At 25.3% G+C, this 26,042-nt stretch overlaps 1 protein-coding gene across 1 annotated transcript; it reads right to left on the minus strand.

Moving 5' to 3' along the window:
* Positions 1 to 5,113: 5,113 nt before the first annotated feature.
* Positions 5,114 to 19,812, minus strand: LOC145831316 (uncharacterized). Its single transcript, XM_082938523.1, has 8 exons — positions 19,740 to 19,812; positions 18,485 to 18,649; positions 13,794 to 14,298; positions 11,867 to 12,199; positions 9,894 to 10,065; positions 7,676 to 7,867; positions 5,468 to 5,776; positions 5,114 to 5,218 (listed from the first exon to the last, which is right to left on the minus strand). Exons 1-8 carry the CDS (start codon positions 19,783 to 19,785, stop codon positions 5,177 to 5,179), a joined length of 1,764 nt encoding a protein of 587 aa, XP_082794649.1. The 5' UTR covers positions 19,786 to 19,812; the 3' UTR covers positions 5,114 to 5,176.
* Between the last annotated feature and the right edge of the window lie 6,230 nt (positions 19,813 to 26,042).

The raw sequence follows: 26,042 nt of genomic DNA on the forward strand, positions 1-26,042 counted from the left end.
ATACTTGATAGAATAAAGAGAAATTTAAAGGATTATTTTCCGTATTAATTACTAATATTTAAAAGAAAATCATGTAAGATACTTGTGTAAACACATGTCCAGTATAACTTAAAACGATTAAAGAAATTTAAACAAAAACATGAAGAAAAAACATAAAATATTCCTTAACAAAAAAGCAATATGATATTTAAAGTAAAACATTTATCAGATACTATTTTTGTTAGTTCAAAATATAAACTTATGATTGTAAAATTAAATAAAGTACATGACTCAATAAAAACTGATTGTTGAACATAGGATTTAAAACTTACTACTAGAATGCTTTGTGTTAATGAAGAATGGTGCAATAACAAAAAGGTAATTTTTATGGAAAGAAAAGGAACATGTATATAGCAATTAAAATAAAAACTTGTCAAAATTTATGAGCACAGGCTCAAGTTTGAGGAAGTCTTTGGATCCTAAATTTTTGTCTTTGAGAAAGCTAATAAAACTTGCAGCTTTCAAACTGCAAACCTTAGAACTATTTCCACTTTAGGTTAACAAATTGTTTTAAATTCTTCTTCTCTAAAAATTATAACAAATTGTCAAATAATTTAATCAAAAATTCAATTGAACTTATTAAAGTTACCTTTCGTATTAGCTTTATAATTAAAAAAATAATATTTTATTTGTACTTCATTCAGGCTTTGTACATCCTTATAAATCATTTGTCGTAATTTGTCCTAAGAAAAGTTATACTTTAAAAAAAGAACTTAATATTTATAAACATTTTAAAACAAATTTGATAACATATTATTAAAAATTGTACTTTAACTAAGAAAAAAGAAACTATAATTTACATAAGTTAGTAAACAATCATACTTTAAATAAAATTGTTTTAAAAAGTTCAAGTAAATAAAAACTATATTTACTAAACTAATCTGCATAAATTTTAGTGTCTGAACAGAATAGTTTTCTATTATACAACTAGATTATAAATAAAACCTGTGCAAGCTCAATAGTTTTATGTCTGCCACCAGATTACGAGCGTGAATAACTTGGAGCAAGTAGCTTGATCTGCGGGGCCACTGTCGACACATTATTACGTAATAAACTAGTTTGCTTACGTCACAATGAACTAGACCACTTCTATTGACAGCATTTTCCAAAACTGCAAATGTTTACATCAATTAATAAAAGTTTTTCTTGTACCTGATTGTGTTACTATTATAAAAACGTCATCAAAGTAGATTTAATATGTATTTATTTTGATTAAGATTTATTAAAACATTTTATATATACAGATCCAGCTTACTCAGTTTCGGCTATTTAAGTCGTTTTATTTTATAGCACGAGCTGGTATATTATTGCCTGGTAATTGTTCAACAAGTTCTTATGGGTTTCTTAAGGAAATTTTTAAATAAGATAGAACAAATAACAGTTGTTTTGCAGCTAATTAAGTTTTTGTGCGTTAAAAACTCAAGCAAATTTTAATGGGTAGGAAAGTTGATGCGCTTACCGGCAGTATTTTGTCATATAAACTTAATTTATATGTAAAATTCACAAATTAATACCCTGATACAAAGATGAAGGCTTGCCACATATCGAGATGAAAAAAAATCTTAATTTTTCTAAATCAAGTTCTATATAAAAACCAGTTTAAAAATGCATAACTAAAGGCTTGAAAAACTTTAATTTATTCCAAAAAATCATTTAGAACCTGAAAAAATTAATTGCAAAAATAAATTTTTTTATAGAAAATAACATTATCAAAATGCGGTTTAAAGTGTTGATAAACTTTCTTTTTAAGAGTATTTTTATTTAAAATTTCCCAACTATTTTTCGAAATCCCCATTCGTTCCTGTTTTTTACTAATTTTGTCTTTTTTTTTGTTTTTCCTGACTTTCGTGACTTTGTGGCAAACCTGAAGGTGCTATTTCGATACAACTTAATGCACACCTCTGTTTACAAATAGTACCTCTAAAAATAAAGATTCCTGAAGTCAAGTGGTTCTAAAACTTATACATTCTGGTACATTATCTCTTAAGACTAGACGCATGTCTTGTATAAAACCTCATAGAATTTACAACAGCCAGAACTAAAATATTCTTTTTATGACAACTATGCTCTAATACACGTTCATAACTTTTACTATTAGTAATGCTAATAGTTAAATTTACATTAATTAAATAGAAAATTTTCTTATCCTACTTATTCAAATAAAGTCAAATTTATCAAGAATTTGCGCTTAAAGTTATATTGTATCTCTAATTAAAGCAGATAGTTTTACTAAGTAGTCTACATAGTGAGAGTCTAAGACTCTTTTGTGTTATGTTTAGAGATTTTTATTGGTTTGTTGTAAAATATACTTTTAAATTCAACTAATTTTTTTTATTTATAGTTTAAATAGCTGTTAAATATAAATTACCTGCTTTACAAATGAACGGAATCACTTTTGCACGAAATTTAAATGTTCTGATTAAGAATTTTTGACGTAAAATTTTTTTAAAGTTGTTTTACAGTAAAAATAAAAAGATTTTTATTCAATTTTAAAAACAGGAATTTATGATGAAAATAAAGTGAAAAATTGTTGTTTCGTGCAAAAAAGTCGCTCGGTGAAAAATTGACGCTCGTGCGTTTATACACAGATGGTGTATATTTTGAAAATTGTTCAAGTTAAAATAAAAATCAAATAGAAAGTTTTAATTAAAAATTTCTGAACGATTGCTGTTTCTACAACCAAGGTATTATTGAAAAAAATGAGTATTTAAAATATAACTTTACTTACTGTTAGGCGAACGAAGCATCAAAATATTCTGTCGTTCAACTCTCTGTGTCGAGTAAATAATATAATTTTCATTTTAGTCTAAATAAATAAAAAGTTACTGAGTAAAAAAAAAACAAAGTTTTTTTTTTTCTTTATTATAAATACTTAAATGAGACTTAAAAAACTATGCTTACTTAAAAAGTTTTAAAATATTTTTGGTGAGAAACATTAAAGTGTATGTAATACAAATTATTTGTTATTTTTATAGTTAAAACACTTATTAAGAAAACGAAGTAAACACATTATAGTACAAAACTCTTTCTAAAAATATAAAAATATGTACTTAAAAATAAAATAAAATATACTAACACGTTTTTGAATAGCAAATATAAGTTGACAAGAAATGTTGAGGTCATTAAAAATTCTTTTCAAATTTCGTGGATTTTCATCCAAGTATTTTGACAACAATTTGTCTTGTATTAGAAATTTCCTTACAAAGTTTTTGTTTAGTTTATTGTTGTTATTATAGTGATATCAGCTGCTGATTTAAGCAAGCTAGATCACGAGATTTTGTTATAATGGTTATAAAAAACAGATTTAAGTGCGAAATAATGAACTTTAAAACTTGATTACTTATTTACACTTCCAATTAAAAGTTATTAGTAAGCATATTCTAAAATTTTAAAACATCAAAACTAATTTCAAATTAAAGTTTTCAACTTTTTTTAGTTAAATCCTATTAAATTTGAAATATTTTTAAAAATTAAATCAAAAATAAATATCTTAAATTTTAGGATATAATAATTGGATGTTAATTTTTTTTTAAATACTATCTAAAAATAATATACGATTAAATTATAAAATTTCAATTTTACAGCTGTATAAAAAAAAGCTTGAATTTTTTTTTTAAACTTACTTAAATATATTAACTGTTTCAAGATTTTTATTTGTAAAACTAAGTTTCATCTTTAAAGGGATCTTCAGTTACAATTTAAATCTTATTCAAACATAATATTTTAATATTTTTCTATATCTATTTGAATAAGATTTAAATTGTAATTGAAGATCCTTTAAAGGGTGAAACTTAGGTTTGCAAATAAAAATATTGAATAGTTAATCTAGTATATTTGTCTTCTTATTTTTAAATAAGTTGAGAACTATTATTGTTCAATTTAGAACCTCAAATATAAAAATATATATTAACTGCAAAAAATGTATGCAAAATTTTCAGATTTAATACTAACTTTTGTATATTTATATGGTTAAAAATATTTTACTAAAGTTACAAATTTTCATTTATGCTAATACTGCTTGGAAGCATAAAAATTCCCAATATAACAACAAAATACTTTGAGCAGAAAACTTAACAGAAACTTTATCCTGGTTTATTTTGAAACGTTGAATGAAATTTTTTAATTACGTTTTGTTGTTGATCAAAAATTTAATAAAAAATAACTAAAAACAGTACAAGTTAAGTATTAAAATAACTAATAAAATCAGAATACAAGCATTAAAATTTTAAATTGAATTTAAATGGTTAAAACAATACAGTAATCATCATATAAAAACCTGCATTCAAAGAAGAAACGTTTAGAATTTAGAAATCGATTGCAATTTGCAGTGTCAACTTCACAATGGTTATCTCCATTACCGTCCATTGAATTTCTATAAATAATTAATATTAAATTTATTTAATCAATAATATTAATATACTTAGCATTCAAAGTTAGTTACTTTAAAAAGATAAGCTGTTATGTTGCTAGCCTTTTCATAATAAAATAGCAAAATTTTTGTTCTGTGTTGCAAATAGTTCAAGGTTACTTACCAAAGTTAATGACATACTTGAATATTTTTGATAGATAAGTAAAGAAATACGTAAAAATAAAACTTGGTTAAGCAAATTACTTATGTTAATGCTTTAGAAAGTGTTTAAAGTCAAACAAATATGTGAACATAATGTTGGACTGTTTGTTAAAAAAGCACTACTAAACAATTGTAATCAACTAAGTAAAGTCTGTTTTAAAAACTGTCATGACTTATTTACAGTAGCAATAATAAAAAAGTATAAGCTAAATTCTCTGGGGTAAATACATATATCCGAAAATAAAAATAAGTTAGACAAGATAACTTTTATTTATTTAATAAAACTAGTTATGAATTTAAACAAAGTACTCAACTTACATTTTGCCATCTCCACAATTTTTAACTTCTTTATTATGACTTGTAGTTGTTATACCATTTTCTGCTAAAAATATTTTAAATTAACAGAATGTTCATTAAGATAAGAAATTAAACTTTACAGCGTTTCAACAGTTTTAAAATTGTTATAACAGTTATAGAGGCACTTAACAATTTTAATCAATCTACCTCTAGTCAAACTTTCAAAATTAACTTGCATAATTACGCCATAATGAGACTCAGGAAGGTCGTTCAAAAGTTCCGAAAGAAAAATTTGCTTCTCTTTATTGCTAACTGAAATAATTAAACTGATTATAACTTTTATCTAGCACTTTAAGTATTGCCAAACATAAAAAAATATTTATAGTTACCACTAGAACATAAGGAAAACCATAGATTGTTTAAATACTTTCAAATTTGATAAGTTTTTTATTGATTAAAATCTTTTATTAGATAAAATATTTCAAAGCTATACAAAGTATCTAAAAAAATAAAAAAAAACTATTAAAAAAATTATCAACTAAAAGATTTAGTTAAACTTACTTTAGGCAGATAGAAGGGAACGTTTATTATTTTGTCCAAATACTTTTCTTTCACCTGTCTCTCCTGCAAAAGAGGCTGTTTGTCTGACGCGAGGCCAACTTGAAACGCCAACTCGGCGAGTTTGGGGTCAACCGCGATGATGCTGACAAATAGCGAGTGCTGATTGGACAATAAAATGTGGACCGATTCGAGAAGGGATTTAAATTTTGGCATGGGGCACCGGTCGAGATCGTCGATTGATATGACGACTTTGTAGTCGACGCCTTCGATCGTTCGCACCACTTGCAGCAGATGCTCTAATATTTCCACCTGTGAATGTTTCACTCAAGTTTAGTGGCTGTGTCTGAAATGTTTATTTCAAAGTTTAATAGCAATCACTTTACTATATAAAAGTTTGAAATAAAAACGGAATAAAATGAAGTTTTAATTTCAATTTATTTTTTTGTAATTAATAGTTTTTTAAGATTTTGATTTTTTTGCTAAACAAGCTTTATGTGGTAAGTTTTAAATTACTTTAATAATGTTGTAACTAGATAACTTAACAATTTTATGAAAAATTGGTTGTATGGTACTTTACTGAGGAATATACGAGATAAAAATATCTCATATACGAAACAGCTGTATAAAACTGTTTCTTTTTATACAATTAAAAATATTAAGCTCCAAATTAACTTGTCAAGCACTTAAAAAATACAATTAATATGTATATATATATATATATATATATAGAATTAAGTTATTTAACTTAATAAATTAAATTTTTCACACTGAGCCCACCTTGAGGGCTTTATTAATAAAAAGGCTTATTTAAAGATGCAAACCTCAAAGAACTCGAGTTTCGTGACTGTTCACTCATCAGCTTTAAAACAAGTTTAAAATAAAGCACAAAACAAAATCACTAATGAAAGTAAAAAATTTTTTGTATAAATAAATTATGACGTAATTTTGAAACTATCAAAAATCGTGCAAAACGGCTTGTGCAAAAACTAATCTACCAACAGACAATAAACTAGCAAAAATTCATATAACTTCAGTGAGTAACTACATATTAGGACAGATAATTGGAACAGATAAAGATAAAATTGAGATGCAAATTGAAATTTAGGTTATTTTAAGATGAAATTAAAACTTGTTAAACTTTAAAAGCGACTTTTTTATATGTCTACAAGACGATACAAACTCGCTTCTTTTGTTTAAACATCTTTTGTCTTTCAGTGCATATACAACGGCTGATGCTTCTTTGAGACACAGCCTACATATCGGGCTATTGTCGTCGGCTATAGGCTGTGCTCTTTTTATAACTTCCCAGGATATTTCGTAGTCAATGCCGCTGCGTTTTAAGCCACAAACATACTTCGAAAGTTCAGTGTCATTTTCATATATGCCGCCTTTAAAAGATTTTTTATGATTGGCATATCTGAATCTAAACTGATTCGAGCACAAGCCGACATAGAACCTCGTCTCAACGCCAGAGTTGACTGTGGCCTTGTAGACGATGTTCTCTGAACGGCAATTACCCCCTTTCAAATTATATTTACAGCTGCCAGCGCAGCCGCATTTACTTTGAATTCCTGAGTTTTGATTTAAAATTTTTTGGTTGTGTGCCTTAATGATATTCTCTAAATTAGTCAATTTTAATCTAAATGTATGAAACAGCTGATGAGTGAATAGTCACGAAACTCGAGTTCTTTGAGGTTTGCATCTTTAAATAAACCTTTTTATTATATATATATATATATATATATTTACTTAAGGTTTTATAAAAAGTTCTGGTCGATAGTGCTCGACAAATTATATTGGAGCTAAATATTTATCTAATTATATAAAGAATATAATTTATACAGCTGTTTCATACATGATATATAAAGTTTCATGTACTCCTCAGTAAGCTACAATTTATTATAATAGTAAATAGAAATTTAGATTTTGAATTTTTTTATAACAATTGTGACGTAGTAATGATACAGTTTATTTTACAGTTAGCTGAATTTGAAAATAATACGCTGAAGTTGTTAATTTATGCATTTCAGGAAAGTTTAGAAAGGTTATTTTATATATATATTTAAGTAAAACACTGTGTTTTCAAATACAATTGTTTCACTGCTCTGTTAAACAGAACAGCTATTCAGTTTGTCCATTATTAATTATACTAATATGATAATGTTTACTATATATCAATAAATAAAAAATATTATGTCATAATTTAACCTCAGATTTTACTTTGTACATGAAGCCAAGCTGTTTGGCGAAACTCTTAGTTGAGTTATCCAGGGTCCTGTTGAAACGACGCACCTGGGACTGAAGGGTTGCCATGGCAAGTTTGATAACAACCAATAAGGAGGCTGATACGGGTGGTAACCATGACAACAGTTGAACATGTACTGGCACTTCACGACCGTTCTGGTGATAATACATTATATTGAAATTACAACAATTTTTATATTTAAAATCATACTTTTATTTAAAATGTTGTACAACAGAAAAGTATCAAGTGTTTTGCTTGAAGTTTGCCAAGAAACGTTGTTCGAAACATAAAACTACAAATCAATGATCAACTAAATAATGAAGTAATCATCAGACACACAAAAATATAAAATTAAATAAATATTGGGAAGCCGAATTAAATTAAGCGAAAGAACATTACTCAAAAAATATTTTTAAATTATTTTAAAGAATTGTTTTTTAATTTAACTTATTTTCTACTACCATTAAGATGCATAAAAATTTAAAAGTAAGCTTAAATATCATCATTTAGTTTTTTTAAAAATATTATAACAATTACAATAAATATAATTATTAACAACTTTAATTATTACAAAAAAAAAGACTTTATATACATATATTTTAATTTATTTTCAAAACTAATTGAAAAAAATATTGTTTAACTTATTTTTTTTAATATATTTGCACTTAAAAATATTTTAAACTTCCATAAAGCAAATTAGTCAGATATGAACATTTTTTTTGTATCACATCTAGCAATATAATATATAATTTTGTGTTTATTTATCACCGTTTTTTAATAACAAAACGAAGTGTTTCTACAAAAGGGTTGATCATGCCAATTCGATCATCAGACCACAAGTTTCGGTAGACTGAGACCGGTTTCGTCCTTATTAGGACTCATCAGTCAGTCACAACCGAAAAACTTGTAGTCGTCAATCTACAAATTTGCGGACACGGCAAACGAAAGTCCGGACTTGTTCTGCAGACTTTCGCCGATTTTGGCGAAGTGTTTCTAGAAACAGGGTGGCCAAATGTTTTAATAAATTTCTTTCAGGATTTTAAAAGTACACGTTTTTAGGTCTAGTTTTAGTTTTTAATTAAGTTTAAGGTAAAAAACTGTGTTAAATAGTATAAAAACATTTAAAGATACTGTAAGCTACTTTAAATTTGATTTTTAATAAAAAACTTTAATAAATGACAAATTTTTAAAAAATATACTATAGATCTTTTTTGTCAAATCGAAGTTTTACTATAAGCATGAAAAAATTGTTCAAAATTCCAGGATTTTTGGTGGTTTTTATTTCAAATTCCAGCTCTTTTTCTTCAGAGTTTCTCAAATTTCAGGTTTTTCAAGGATTCAAGTATTTTTGGCCACACTGTAGAAATAAGTAACATGTTAAAAATATTTGTTATTTGTTTATAAATGACTTGCTTAGATTAAGAACAATTTTAAATTGTACCATCTCTGGGTTAGTAGCTTTGAAAAGTAATTATCAACATTTTAGAACCAAAAATTATTTACATTTGAAGCTTGAACTTTGGTTGGAAAGTAAAAGTTCACATGATTTTAAAATATTTCAACACTAGTTTTAAAGAATTAAACTTTAAATAAAAATAACAGATTAAGATTTAGATATCAATTATAACGTCACCAAAAGTGCAATAAATAATTTTAATACAAATTTTGAAAAACAACGTTGATTACCTCAAAGGGCTTTTAAGAAGCCACTTAAGTTTTTTTAGAACAAGCAAACAAAGTATACACAAGTTTAAACTTATTTATTGTAAAATTTTAAACTAACAATGTTAAAAAAAATAACAAGCTATATATTATTGGTTATCTTTATAACCCTTAAAGAGTTTTATGCGAAAACAAAAAAATCGGAAGCAATTTTTGAACGTAAAATTTTCTAAATAAAAGATATAATTGTTAATAATTGGTATTTCTTTTATCATTTTTTTGACTAAATAACTTGATATTTCACATTTTTGATTATCAATGCAATTAGCATTGTTAAACTAAGTGAAACACGATGACTTTTTAGAGAGACTTGTACAAAGTTCCATGACTTCCAGGAACATTAAATTTTATAACCACCGATTTTTCTCATAAATTTCCGAAAAATTTTCTGACTAAGTAGCAAATATGTAAAAACATATTGCTTAATTTTTAAACATAAATGATGCTGTTACAACTAACTCTTATGACATCCAGATTGAGATGAGCGACCAAGGAGTTGACGGCGAATGGGAAGCAGAGAAGTGAAAATGCGAATACGAAGTATGCCACCACTAGAGGGATTCCACAACAGATTCGTTTCGGATGACTGATCATGTGTGCCAACAAGAATTTGGTGACCAGCTGGTACTCACTAAAATAAAATGTCAACTGGTTTGGTTTATTTGTGTCAGAAACTAATTTATTGACTTTTTCAAAGTTGCCACTCATTTAAAATATGTTTTCAAGGTTTTGAAAAGTACACATTTTTGGGTCTATTTTTATTAAAAAATATGGTTTTTGGTAAGAAACTGTGTTAAATAGTATAAAAATATTGTATAGATACTGTAAAGTTACTTCAAATATGTTAAAAAAAAATTGATGATGACAAAAATTTTTTATTGATACGATAGATTTTTTAAGTCAAATCGAAATTTCACGAATAAAAATGGGAAAATTGTTAAAATTCCAGGTTTTTTTAAAAATTTCTCAAATTCCAGGTTTTTCCGAGCAAAGTTGCAACCCTGCTTTGCAAAAAGTTGCAAAAAAAACATAAGACAAACAAAAAACTGGTAAGCTATTAGCTTTTTTTTAACTACTAATTTAATTAGTAATAAATTTGATCGTAATTTTTTAATTTTATAAACATAACCGTACAAATAAAGATAGAGTGCTAATTTTTTTTGTATAGAAATGCACAAATAGTACTACATTTATTTGCTACTGCTGTATAATGTTTATGGTTGTAAAAACTAAAATTTATAAAAATTATTTTTAGAAAATTCGTTATTGTATGTTGATTGTTATACTCTATTCTATTATTACAAGGAACTATTTTAAAATTACAAGAAAAAGCATACTTGATAAGTTTTACCTACAGATATAAAAAAATTACTAAAAAATCTGAAATTTATTAAGTATATAGAATGAAAAAATCTTAAAACAGTTTTTAGCAAAAACTATTTTAGGAATAATACTGTACAAATACATCATTTTAACTGTTTTATTAATCGCGGCTAATAAAAAAATACTTTATATAATATAAATGTTAAAATTACTTTTATAAATTTTTTAAAATAAAACATTCTTACACATAAAAATTAGAACTTAAGTGTTAAAAATTAAGGCCACAGGGGGGTAGGATGCATTTTTAACAACTTGGTCTAGTTTTTTTTGTTAAGCAACTAGTTGCTTTTTACTACCTTTAAAACTATAAATAACTTTTAAGATATAGCGAAACAAAGTTAGAAAGTTCAAAAGATTATTAGTGAAATTAGCAAGGAAAATGATAGAAAAGAATTTTCCATAAAGTTTATATTTTATCTTACAGTTTTCAATAAAGTTTCCTCAGTCTAATATCTTAAATATATTAAAAAACTTTATTAGTTAGTTATCTAGTTTTATCTTAAGTTATACTTATAAAAAGGTTAGTCAAAAAATACTTATTTTTATTAGTTTGAAGATGCTACAGCATGAATTTTTATAATCAAGCAACAAACTCTTCCTAAAAATTGAGGTCTAAGCATAAGGGCCAAGAATGATGTAGACATTTAGTGAACTTATAAAATTCTAAGAAAAAAGATCATTGAATTTTTCTGTAGGCTTGTATCAAAAACTTTTTACAAAAGTTAAAAGAATAGTTTATATTTTATAGAAAGTATCCTATAGTTTATAGTTTTTAAATAAGCAAAAAATGCAGATAAGTGTAAAAAATATGATGGACTTCCGTATGGCCTTAATCTATAAGCATTATTTATAGTTCTACGAAATTCACAAAAATTTTTTCTACTTAAAAAATATCAGCTATTCTTTACTTTTTTAAATTTACAATCTTTAAACATATTTCAAAAAAAAAGTATTGTCAAAGTATGTAACAAACCATAAAAACAACAATATAAAAAAGCTGGATAAAATTTTGACAAATAAAAAACTTAAGACAAATATAAAAAATTTACTTGTATCTATTTGAAGCATCTGATTGAAAAAGTTCTGTAGAAGTCGTAGCTTCCTGGGTGACTTGATTCGCGCTGCTTCGTTCAAGCTTGCTCATTCGAACCACGCAGTTGCCCCTCTTTTTACTCGCACACTCAACCCTCACACCGGAAAGCTTCATTTCATCGTGGAAATTTTTGGCCTCATCAGCTTTGCTGAAAGTAATTTTCCAAGAACCGGGAGCGGAAAAGGCGCTAAAATCCACTTTTCCGTAACTTCTCGCCACTTTGGTGACATGCTCAACGTCCAAGTTTTTGTTTGCCGAATGCAAGATGATCGATTTGTTTTCAAAACCTCTGTTTTAATATAATGTTGAATAAATTAAAGTATTGAACAATCGTATTAGACTTACATAACAACTTAAAAGTAAAAATTTATGTTTTCTTTCTTAAGTGGATCTGTAACAAAGTTAAAAACCAAATGGATAAGTGTAGACATAACGTAGAGTTAAGGGCATAAGGGGGGGGGGGGGGGGGGGGTAAACACCCTTTTTTGGTTTTTGATCTTATTTTATATGGTTTTTACTAAGCTACAAGATGCTTTTAATAGATTTAGAAAAATCAAAATAGTTTTTGAGATATAGCCGGTCAAAGTCGAAGCCGACAATAGGATCCTTATGGGAGGCGCAAACTAAAACGGCAAAAATAGACTATTTCACTAAAAATCTATCTTCTCCTACGTTTTTTGAGATAACTACCTCAAACTTTCAGGAAATGTTCCTTGATATATTTAGAATATCTGTCGGAAGGAATTTTAAAAAAAATAAAAAATAAAAATTTTATATAAAAAATAAACAAAAAAAAACAGTTCAAACAAAATAATTCAAAGCATTATTTATTTATATCTACAAGGAAAAACCAGTCAAATTGTAAATTAAAAACTTAAAAAAAAAAACATTTAGTAAATTTTTGTTTCATTTACATGATATACTAAATTCCGAAGTAACTTAAGAAGGATATTGAATAAAGTAAACGTTAAAATAAAGTAAACTGTAAAGCAGTGGCTTTGGAAGATATATTCTTATAGCAGGGTGGACACTGGTTTTCGAGAATTTTTTTCCAGGTTTTAAAAAATACACGATTTTGGGTCTATGTTTAGTTAAATTTAAGTTTAAGGTAAAAATTGTGCTAAATAGTTTACCAACATTAAATGGATACTATAAAGCTACTTTAAATGTGTTTTTCAACAAAAATAAAAAGTAGTTTTTGATGAATACAATTTTTTCTATCTTTATGATAAACGTTTTGTGTCAAACTGTATTTTATTACTTTACATGTAAAAATTGTTTAAAACTCCAGGCTTTTAAAGGTTTTTTAGTGGTTTTTGTTCAAAATTCCATGATTTTCAAGTCTTTTTTTAAATTTATCAAAATTCAGGTTGTTTTAGCCTAAATTGTCAAATTCAAGGCTTTTTTAGGATTCCAGATTTGATGGCCACCCTCTTTAACATAAACTACTCTAAAAAAATAAACATCAGTCTTTAATTATAGCTACTATAGTAAACTGTATTTAAAGTAAGTTTAATTAAAAGTGTTTAATTAATTATAGGATACTCATAAAAGAAATTTGTATTTTGTAGCTTTTTTCAAGATTTCAAAACAGTTATAAAATTAATCAGAGAAAAAGATTGAAAAAAAAACTTTTGCTAAACTTTAAACTATGTATTTTTAAATTTCTACAAATAATAATCATAAAAAAATAGTTTAAAAATAAGAAACTAATTTTTGAAAGAATTTGTCACTCAAAACTTAATTTTATAAAAATACTACAAATTATTTAAAAAATTTTAAAGCAATTTTAGCAAAAACTCTTTAAAAAATATCTATTTAGAATAAAAGTTGTATTCAAATGATAAAAAATAGTATAAGTCAAGCTATTACAAAAAACAAACCTAATATGTCGGTCAAAAGTTTCTGTGTGAGAAAACTCAAACGAAGCTTTGCTCGAGTCAATCAGCGACCCGTTCAAAGTCTCAACTCCTCTGTTAAGCGGTGGCAGCTTCGTGAAAGCCACAAAGAAAATCAACCTGAACACCCGCGCTGCGCTTGCAACGCAACTTGAGTGGCAGAGAAGAGCCACGAGGAAAAGCAACATTACCAGCGTCACCGTGGAAAGGAAAACCAAGACGAGGTTGTAACGGATCCGCTGAATTTCCGTCTCCTTGGCAACCTTCATCTTGTCATTCACTGATTGGCTGGAATTTTTGTTGATCAACCTCCATATTTTGTACTCGCTTCTCGGCGTGTAGGTGATTACGGCCAAGCTGGCAACGAACAAGCTGACGATGATTGCTGCAAGCAAGTAGAAGAAGCAGTGCAACCTTCTCTTGTTCTCGTGTCTAGCCGGATGCTTGAAAGTAATTTTTTCACACTCCTTTTCCAGTTTCTTCAAAAAACCTTTCATTTTTTTTCAAATATTAGATGTTTTCAGAATAAGTAGTTAAGAAGTATAAGGAAAAATTTGAAAACTTATTAAACTTTTTAATAAGACTCTTTAACATATTGTTTTTTAAGCAATTAGTCTAACTTAATTTGATTTTGGTAAGTGTAATTTCTAATTTTATTTGTTTTTTATTGGTGATTTAATGTTGTGAGTATTTTTTTGTAGACAAGAGAAAACCTAATTTAATGGAATTTAGGTTTTATGTAATACTACTTATAAGCATCACAAATTCAAATTAACTTTTCTATAACCTGAAATTGGTTTTAAAAATGCTAACAGTTCAAAAAAAAGTGTTTAATCAACAAAAAGCACAAAGACTATCTAAAGTACAAAATAATTTTTTTTAAAGGTTGTAATGATATTAACATCTCATTTTCGTATTTTAAAGCGGATGTTGTAAACTGTTTTACGCAGATTTCGTGACGTGCTTCCAGTATTAAAAACAAACATTTTTATTATTTCAAGGAGTTAATTTCATTCCGACGAGTATATACATATCGGCGTTTGTCTTTCAAATACGCGTTAAAGTTAGTTGCAAAGTTATTCCGCGGTATGATCTAGTTACGATTAAGTTCAACGTTTTACTTCAATTATCGAGAATCAAGAAAACGTCTACATCGCGTAGTTGATGTTAGTATTTATGTAACTTTACGTTTGTTGATACTTTTTATAGATTTTATTTGTGTCGTGATTTAATAGTTTCTTTCTTCAGAACTAAGAATTTTTATTGAAAATAAAGTAAATTGAATTTATTCAAAGTGTGTTTTATTCATAACTTAGGAAATAGTTTCGTAACTTATACTGTTAGCATATTATTTACTACTCGTAAGTATAGCAGTCAGTAAGTTACTGGAGACCACGTAGTTAAGACAAAAACAAAACCAACATTAAAATAGTCCAATTTGGTTAAAAGGTGAATATAAAAATATTAGTAAGGGACCAAACTACTATATTTAATATAAAAATAAATTACAGTAATATTAGGTATACATCAAGTAATCACTCATTTCATTTCACATTTATTAATAAAAACACTTATGCATTTTTTAACCTTTTAATGTAACTAATTTTTGAAACATGAATTTTTGTTCAAAAACAAAAGAATCAGTTTCTAAAATGATGATAATGAAAACTTTTTTTTAATTTTAATAAGCATCAGCTAAGTTACATCATTATTTTAACAAGTACAAATAATAATAATAATAAACACACATAAATCACAAAAAAAAACATGAAACATAAATAAGGTAAAACATAAAAGTAAAACATAAAGATAAGTAACATATTGTTTTATCAAGCAAAATATAATCTATTGTTAGTAATAATAGTCTAAACTTTATATTTCAAGTTTAAACATAGTTGTTTTGATTAAAGCTAAACTTAACTACTTATGAAACACTAAAGTTTCTCATAAAAATTAGATTTAGTTTTTCATATGTAAAACACATTAAAAATTTATTCTTCAAAATCGTCTTTTAAGTGAGATTATTATTGTATATATAGATAAACAAAGATATTTAGAAATTTTTGATATCTACAATTTTAAAAATTTAAACATATGTATGTTTTTAAACAAACTTATAAACTTTTCAATTCATCGAAAACATCGGGGGCTGACTATCTATTTTTTACTATTGAATATGTAAAACATTATAAATAAAATTTCTAACTTATTTCACATAGAAGTTTAAATAAAGCCTGTAGCCACGGTTGCCATAGGTTTTTGAAAGTATTTTTAATATAAAACTAAATTTAGTTTAAAAACTGTCTTAAAAAGTATGAAAAGATACTGTAATGCTTTTTAAAATCAGTTTACAGCTAGTAAATTTAAATAACACAAAAAATAAGTAAATGATAGATCTTGTGTATCTACTATAAATTGTTTTATATGTTAAAGTTCTTTAAAATTATAGAGTTTTCCAAAAATTTATGTTAAAAGTACATGATCTTCAAGGTTTATTGGCAAACTGTGTAGCTGTCCAAAGCAGTGTTTAATATTTTTATGTGTAGCTGCAGTAAAACTCACTGTTATAAAAATAACATTTATTTTGTAAAATTTAATGACAAGAATAACATGACAGGACATAAAAAACAACAGGACCTTAATATGTTTTATAGTTTACTTTTGTGTTTTCAACAAAGAAATACATTTTTTTATTGTGACTAAATAGTGAGAAACTTATACAATAAAAGTAATATTGTTGGTATTAAATGAATTTTCAATTAAAAAAAAATTGTATGTTAACTGTTTTTTAGTTTTTTTTTAAGGACCTATGTGTAAAATATAAGTTAAGTCCAAACTAAAAAAGGAATTCATCAAACAGAGCTGGTCTTTCCACAGTCAAGTGGTGATTTATTTTGCAAGTTATAAAAAACTAAAAATGCTAAAAACTACTTTATTATATATTAAAATTGTCAGAGAATATTTTTCTAGAATTTTGTACAAAAACTCAATGTTTTTTCTTGGTACTTTTGAAATTTCTTGAACTCCAGGTTTTTAAAATATTTTTTGCATACATTTAAAATATTAAGGTTTTATGGGAGCCCTGTGTTTGAAATCTCACTTCTGTTTTTTTTTTAAATCAATATTTATAAAATTCTGATAACTACTTTATAACATTAAAGTAATATAGTTGAAGAAGATTTATTCAATTATGAAAATAAATTTCATTTGAAAATAACTAGTTTTTTTATTATCTACAAATTATACTTTAAAAATATTTGAAGCTGAGAATTTAAAACATTGAAAAATTTTTTCTTGCATATTCTAGGTCTCTAACTAAAAAAAAAATCGAATAAATCATGGGTGAGATTTACAGCCTAGACTTTCGTATGACGTGAGACAAGCTCAAGTTTAACATAAGTTCAAACACACCAATTCGATCATCAGACCACAAGCCTTCGGTAGACTGAGACCCGAGTTTTGTTCCTATTAGTGTTTTTTTGTATTTGTTTTTAGTGAAATATTGAGTTAATTATAAGTTATTGAATATTGAGTTCCAATAAGAACAAAACCTGGGTCTCAGTTTAACTCAAAATGTATAAAAGTGATAGATTTTTAGCACACTTTTAAAAATCTATGAAAATTAACATTAAAAAATTTACAGTTCATATGTCTGTATTAGAAACTCTATTTAACAAAATATAATTTTCTAAGTTAATTAAGTCTTTAACATTCTATAAAACTGAATTATAACCATACTTAATGCTTTCATATAAAATTCAACATGATTTTTTATTAAAAAAATTCTTTTGATCCCTTTCTATTGAAGACTACATGAAAATTTAAACTCTTTAAATCAAGAAATAATTTTTTTTAAGAGCATTGTTAAATTAAGAAAATTAACACAAACTAGAAGCTCCAATTATAAAAAAAACAACTTACCATTATAAAAGATAATTCATAATTGCTAAAAATAGCCATACTTTATTTAGTTTTAAAATTTGTCTAGGACATATCTCAAGGGAAAATATAAAAATTTTAAAAATGTATTAGAGCACATTCTGAATAAAAAAATAAACTGAAGATCTTTATAAAATAAAAAATTGTTATAATACAAAGTTCTTTAAAATAAAATAACAGTAAAATTAATGAGTGTCAAGTCTGCTGTATACATGCTTGAGCAAACTACTAAAACTTTTTAAATAAATTGACACACCAAGACATTAAAAATTTTTGAGCTAAAGCACAAATTTGATTTTACAATATAATAGTATAACATAATTAAAATCAACACAAAAACTATACAACAATTTTAAGATATGAATTCTTTAATCTTTTATTATAGAGATTTCAAACAACCTAGAATCTTAAAAACTAACTTAATCAAGTTCTTGACTTACAATGTACAATTTTTGATATATTATGTACAAAAAATAATCATGCTCTATACCTTTAAATAATAAATGACCTTAAAGTTTTTATGTGTTAGTTAAAATGTTTACATGTATTAATTAAATTAGAGTTGCCTCCTTAAAGTACGAAAATTTAGTGAAATAATAAATTTTTTAACAATAAATATTTTTAAAAGTTATAAAGCAATGTTTTGAAAATTCACAAAAATTTTAGATGTTATTTACATTCAGTTTTTTAAAACATTTACTAATTCAAGTCTTAATTATGCTTTTGTAAAAAATTACCTTGTGTTTGATGCACTATAAATGACTTTCCACTTCCAAAGGGTGCAAAAATTCCAATTGAAAATGGGGACTCAGCTCTGTAAATAATGTTGGCAAGAGTTTTTGAATAAACTGAGAATCCAAGATGATCAATTTCTCCAACATTGTCACCAACTAATATGTTTTCTGTTTGATATTAGTGAAATGTATTAAAAAAAATTAGTACATAAAAAGTTTAACAATTAAAAAAAAGCTTTTATTTCTTTAATATTTGATTATCTTAAACTTAAATTTTTAAATACTACAGTGCTTAAACACTTATCCGGACAGTTTCAGTTGAAAAGAAAATTTAAAACATTTTCAATAGTAAGCACAAACATTTTTGTATGATACAAATATTTAAGCTATCATGATGTGTAAAAAATTTCAAGGGATTTTGTAAATTCTGCAGTTTAGTTTATCATGACGTAACAATACTACTTAAGCCTACATTCAAACTTTGTTTATAACTAGTTTAGTTATCAAAAACCTTTTTAAGTAAAGTAGTTCAGTTAAAAAAAAATTAAACAATACTATTTAAAATATGACTTACAGTTTTTTATTTGAACTTTTAAAGTTTTTTGATAATTGATTAAATTCTTAGTTTTTTAAGAAAACTTATGTATAACAGTTCTTTTATGCTTGATTTTTATTTCAAACTTTATCATAGAAGTTGTTAATTCAAACACTTTTGTTTAAGATATGAGATGGATAATTTTTTTTTTTGTTTTATTTTTAAGTTATATAAGTTTGACACACTTAACATACCAAGTTTTAGAAATGGACAATACATCAATAAAAGAAAACAAGTTGCACTAACCATTGAAAATAAACAAGAAGTTTGTAAAATGGTAAAAAAATCAATGTGCTAAAGGTTTTTATAACAGAGTAGTTTAGCATACTCAGGTCGCATTTTTTATGACATTTTGAAAAGTAAAGAAAAGTTTAAAAAGTTCAAAGCAAAAAAGAGGACCTAAACTAAAATGCATTGCAGAATATACAGTAGTTATATTATTTAATGAAAAAATTGATTTTTTGTTTTTTTCTGGACATGTTTAGAGAAAAATCTTGCCAATCATGTCCTGATAAGTGAATAAGAACTGTACAACTACATTGATTGTACATAGTTAAGGTTATTTATTTTAAAAGTTGAGTAAAGTCTAAACTTTAACAGAAAACATTCAATTTTGTATATAAAACTGATGTTAATAACCAAATTAAATAATGTATAAATTACCTTTAGGTGAAATTACTCTTTTTATCAACTTTTCATCACTTGCCATTTCTATCTCTAATTATTGCACATTATTTTGTCTAAAAAATTACAGTATGTTTTAAGCTTCTACTAGGCTAAGAGCTTTAAAAGTCCTCATATTAAAAAAATATTAAATACATGTTGAATAAGTAACAAAATTAAAAAAAAATTATAAATTAAATAGTAATTATTATTCTAGTAAAAGTACCCTTATTATATACTACATTTAAAAAAGACAATTACAAAACAGACACTGCATACCTTAATTTAGAACTATTATATATAAAAATGGCTAAAGGATTTGAGGCTTAAATTAAATACTGATAAAACAAGGTACATGCTCTTTCAATTTGGTAAAACAAAAGTTTGAAAAATACAAAACAAGGTACTTTTTAATTCAAAATTTTTTGTACTAAATCTTTAATTCACTTCTGATAAGTCATGTAAAATACAGTTTGTTGTGTTGGAGTAGGACGAGTAAAAGCTAAAACTACTGAGATTGATAAACTAGTAAATAAAGCATTAAGGTGCATTAATTTCTAAGGTTGGAATGAAAGTGTTAGCAGTCCAAAAATAGAAAAGAAAATATCAGATGTTGAACATATATTTTAGTATGAGTTAGGAGTTTTTATGCACAAATCTAAAAGAGAAACTTTGCCAGTTAACTTTAAGCCATAACTTTACAAATGTTAATAAAATTCATAATCATCTAACAAGATTTTCAAAAACAAACCTTTTTTTTCAAGAGTAAATAGTCTTTATGGCCTTAAGAAATTATCCTACCTATGTTGTAAACTATGGAAGAATTGCTTAAAAACTTAAAGGTTAAAGCTATTTTAAAGCACTTCATTGTGAAATTAGAGATAAATTACTTAAAAGACAATCAAAAAAATATCAAGCTTAATCTTTACTTACCATTACTTAAACTTATGTCTTTGTATTGGTGTTTGTACTTTTTTTGGGCTGATTGCTGTTGGTCTCATAAACTGGGTGTATAATGGTTTTATTATTACTTTGTTTAAAAAAAATTTTTACTGTATATAAAATTTAATAGTGCTGTTTCATCTTCATTGATAATGTGATTAAACAAGTAGGTGTTTTTTTTTTAATTTGTTTTACTAGATTTTAAGTGTTTATCTGTTTCAGAAGATAGAGATTCTGAATTTAGGTGTGCAAACTTCATATTTTTTAGATATTCTGATAATTTATTTCTTTTTATTAAAATTTAGTTTTAGGTTTTAAAACAGTTTATCAACCTTGTTAAAATACTTTTATTTTTACTTTATTTTTTAAAATATTTGTTAAGTTTTATTATTTTATTTTTTAAGTTTAACTGTTCAGTTTTAGGAGTGATTTTATTTTAAGTAGTTTAAACAAATTCAATCAATTAGTCTAGATTCAATTGATTAAAACTGAATTGTTTAAAAATTTATAAAACAGTTAAAAAAATTTTTAATAGCTGTAATTTTTTACCTACCTACAACCACATATACTGAAATTTCTAGACACTATTTAAAAACACATGGTGCTCTTACAGTTTTATGACTATATTAAATAGTTTATGTATACTGACATTACTAATTCTCCCCTTTTATTTATATTTGAGATAATTGTTGTAATTTTTGTGGTTGCTCTTGGGAGGAGACTGTGGGGAGCCCATGGTAAACTATGGTTTCCATGATCAATGTTGGCAGTGATGGGTTAAAAAAGAATGCTTACCATTTCTAAAATTGGAAAAAAAGGAAAATTTTAAACTTAGAATTAATTACTTTTTAATTTTTTTCTTTTTGTCTTAATTATTTTATTATTGTTTTAAAGCTACCTCAAAGTATTAGTAACACGTTAATTGTGTGTAGCTTGATGACCAAAAGGTCTTTCTCCACACTAATCCTTAGTTGTGAGCATTCACATTTTTATTTCTCTCTTTTCTTTCTTTTACATGTGAAATTTGATTAAAATTCCAGGTTTTAATGATTTTGTTCAAAAATTTTCTAGTTCCAGGGTATTTTGCCTAAATTGTCAAATTACACAGGTACTTTCAGGTTTTTTAGCATCCCTGTAAAAAAATATAAGTTAGCTTTTCATTCAAGTTGGGCAGTTTTTATTTTTTGATAGTAAGATTTAATATAAAACTTCTCACAGTTGAAAGTGTAAAAAGAATGGAACATAATTCCAGCATAGCTACTTGTTTATTATTCATGAAAGTTTGTATACATCCTCATTATTTTTGTATGTAGGTTGATTACTATGGAGAAAATTTCTGTGGAAGAATTTGCCTATAGATAAAATATAAACACATCCAGAAGTAAAGTGTAGAGCAGTGGAATAAAGCCCAAAACTTGCAAACTGACTCTTCTGAAACTGGAAGGATGAAAGATCTTTTTGATTAGATTAAAATACAATTTAATTTTCTTGTTGGTTCAAATTTTATTTAACTATTTTTTTTTGTATAATGCAGTTAGTATGATTTAATTTTACACTTTACATTTTAAACTTATTTAGATACTTTTACTTGGTTTTGGAAAATAAAAATTTTTAATTTTTGTTTTGTGTTTTCTTTTTTAGTGTGATAATGTAGAATATTAGGCTTGAGAAAACGAGAGAATTCAAAAAAAGCTTACTGTCCTGTTTTATCTTTAGTAACTTTGCATTAACAAAATTATACATAAAAGTGTAAACTGTGAGAAGTTTCATATATAGAAGTTTGTGATTTTTTAAGTAAAACCTTTAAAAAAATCTTTGATGCAACTCGGCTGTAGTTCTAAGTTTGCTTCTGATTGGCTAATATTCTACTAATTTAAGTTATAAAACTGTTTTTTTTTTATTTTTTAAATATGTTGAGGTTTAAACAATAAATCTCTAGAGAGCTTCACACTTAGGGAGTCTTTATACAATTTAGACAAAAGTTTAAAAAATAATGGGTTTAAAACAACACTATCATATGTTCAAAATAATTCTATCGGAAAAACTAGAAGAAAATTAAGGAAAAAGAAAGTTTTTTACTACAATCCTCCTTTTAGTAGTTGTATAAAAACAAATATAAGAAAAAAATTTCTAAAAACAGTATCCAGTGATTTCCCAAAATCAGGCTTTTATGGTTCTATATTTAATAGAAATATAATTATAATTTCATATTCCTGCATGCCAAATTTAGAAAAAGAACTGTCCAATCACAACCAGAAATTACTTCAAAACTCAAATGAAACAACTAAAGAAAACAGCAAATTATGCAATTGTAGATTAAAAACTAATTGCCCAGATAACAGTGAATGTCTTACTAAAGGAGTCATTTATAAAGCAATAGTTATGTATTACAAAAAGGAAAAATATTTACATTGGTTCAACTGGAAGACAATTCAAAAGTAGATTTTATGAACATACGCAATCTTTTAGAAATGAAAAAAAGAAAGAAAGTACAAGATTAAGTAGGTTTATGCATAAAATCAAAAATGGCAATGCTGATTAGGGAAAAATGATAAAATGGGAGATTATTCATCGCACTAAACAAAATAAACCTAGTAAAATTTGCACCCTCTGCAATTTGGAGAGACTTGAAATTGCATCTACAGACAACAATAAACTTTTAAATTTGAGATCAGGTTTTGTGGGAAAATATAACATTTCACAAAATTTTATTTGAAGTCTTAATTGACTAAACTTAAGTTTAATTTACCTACCTTAGTTTTCATTATATAATTTTGTTTTGTCTTTTGATAATATTCTATTTTATTTTGATTGCAACTTGTTAGTTTGTTTACTTTGTTACTTGTGATCATTGCTCTAGCGTGAAACAACTGTTTAGTAATTAACTCAATTTAAGTTTTGTATTAATTGTATTTTTTATATATTTAGGTAATAGGAGTTTGCAAAGAGGGTATAGATTGAAAGTTTTGGGTAAGGTCTGTTAGGGATAAAGTATAGATGTTTTTAACATACTGCTGTATTATCACTTTACTTCATTTGCATAATGTTATTGTTGAAAAATTTTGAAACCTTACAACTTCAAATTTTTCTATGCACTAACTTACACTACATACTTATAGTTATAAAAATTATTTTTTCAACTGTGGGTGTTTACCTAAAATACAAGTTTAAAAGAAAAAAACTGTTAAGTAAATGCTTACCTCAGCTATTGTTTACTAAACAAAAAAGAAGTAAGTATAAAGAAAACTGACAATAACTGTTTTTAATCAGAAATCTTTACATTAACAATAAAAAAAAAACAATTTCTATACCGACGTAATTTTTTTTGATAATGCAAACTGTTTTATATTCTATTTTCGTAGAAATGTCAAACTTAATGTCTTAGTCTGAATTCTAAGAAATAAGAATCTTTAGTACAACATATTTATGTTTAGAAACAGTTTTAAAATTGTATACTCTATTATAATGAATATTAAAAGAACAAATTAAAGTTAGATAAGGTTTTTTTTACATTTATTTTAATTTAATTTTCAATGTTTTGATCTAACAATAAAGCAAACACTTTTAGACTTAGTTTTTCTTTGGTTCATTTTAGTTGTTATAATATGTATTCATACATTTACATATTTTAGTAATTTGTTTAAGAGCTGTTAATAGTTACATTTTGCAAAGCATGGCTGACAACAAATATCCATTTGAACTTGTTGGAATTTGGTTTTTAAAATAAGTAATCTTATTAATAAAGAATCTTTAAAAGATTTACGTATAAATAATGAAAGATCTTATTTTAAAAACAAATACCAAATAATTTTCTTGTTTTTTTTATTTATAAATAAGTTTATTAGTAACTAAAAATATCAAACTATGTCGTTAAAATGTTTGAGCATCGAAAATTAAAAAAATCAACAAAATGTTTTACAATAGTTATACACTAACTTGAAATGTGTATTTTCATTTGTTTTTATTTGTCTTTAACTAAATAACTTTATATTTTTAAAAATCACTAATTGTTCAAGTGCTTTCTCTAAAAATTTACTAAGAAAACTATAAAAAAAATTAAGAACAGAACTAAGGCAGTGTAAAGCTAATTATATAACAGGGCGATAAATAAAACTTAAAAATTTAGATTTTTTTTTTTAGTATTTAAGTTCGACAATTAAAATTCTGACAACTAAAACCAAAAAATATATAATGTTTTAAAGTCGAATTTAGGTTTTGTAAAAGTTTTTTCCAATTATGAACGACTTTAAATATATATTATAAAATGAATAAATATATCTGTTTTAAATGACAGTGTTAGCTAACATCAAATAAATCTCAATAAATCTTGAAAAACTTGTTAGAAAATGTAGTTTTACTTATATAACCTAATAAATTATTATGTAAAATATCAATGCCACTAACAATAATTGTCAGATTTAAACCAGCTTAAAGTCAATAGACAAAACGTTAAAAAGTATCCAAGTGGTGTGCGACTCGATAAGCGAAAGGATTTTTTGAGCACCAGGTCCTAGAACCAAATATTTTAGGGCTTTTTCTATTGTTCAGTAAACTAGTTCATATTTAACATATATTATATATACATGTGCTAATTTTACAATTCTGGCTACTAACTATGAAACGTATTGAGCACAGATTTGTTGAAAAACTAACGTTACAATCCATATACTTTGACAACTGAGCTTAATAAAACTGTTAAATATTTTGTTTCTAAGTTATTCAGTGTTATCACACGTTTATATTTTATCAATTGTTAATACATTAATGCATACAGAATTTATGTTTGATCTTACTTAAATTTCTAAGTATTTTTTTTACAAGTTTATGTTACATACCGATTAGTTTTATTATTTTTACTCAAATGTTAATATAACTTAAGTAAATCGCAAAGTTGTACAACAAAACTAGTTTATATGCGAAGATTATCTATTAGCACATTAGATGATAATAAAAGAACTAAAAGTCGACTAATACAAGTACTTTGTACGAAATGGGTTCTCTTTTGTTTAAAATAAAACTTTAAAACTAGATTAGTGTGAATGTTTAAAAAAGATCAAAATATACAGTTATATAAGTAGTTACAGTTAAATAAGATTTCTAAGTAATCGATAAATTTATTTAATCACTATCTGGGATATTAATAGATTAATTTAAAATACATAAGTAAAATAAATACATTAATGTAAGCAAGACCACGTAAGCATCATAGCTGATCAGTCTAATAACCGAATTACACTTGTTGTGTAAGAATTTGGCTGAAGTGTTTTGTTGTAGTATTTACTGTACATCCTAAAAATAATTTTGTTAGTCTAATCGTTTTATTGTTTTTAAGTTGCTGAAGATTATATTTATTTAAAATTT

Source organism: Thalia democratica, chromosome 3, assembly GCF_965202585.1.
Source record: "Thalia democratica chromosome 3, ktThaDemo2.hap1.1, whole genome shotgun sequence".
Lineage (NCBI taxonomy): Eukaryota > Metazoa > Chordata > Thaliacea > Salpida > Salpidae > Thalia > Thalia democratica.

Coding starts and splice junctions, on each gene's coding strand:
- LOC145831316 (XM_082938523.1), bottom strand. CDS start 19,785: ATGGCAAGTGATGAAAAGTTGATAAAAAGAGTAATTTCACCTAAAG. Junction 18,650..19,739: donor AAGAGTAATTTCACCTAAAG/GTAATTTATACA, acceptor AATATCAAACAG/AAAACATATTAGTTGGTGAC. Junction 5,219..5,467: donor TTCCCTTCTATCTGCCTAAA/GTAAGTTTAACT, acceptor TAATTATTTCAG/TTAGCAATAAAGAGAAGCAA.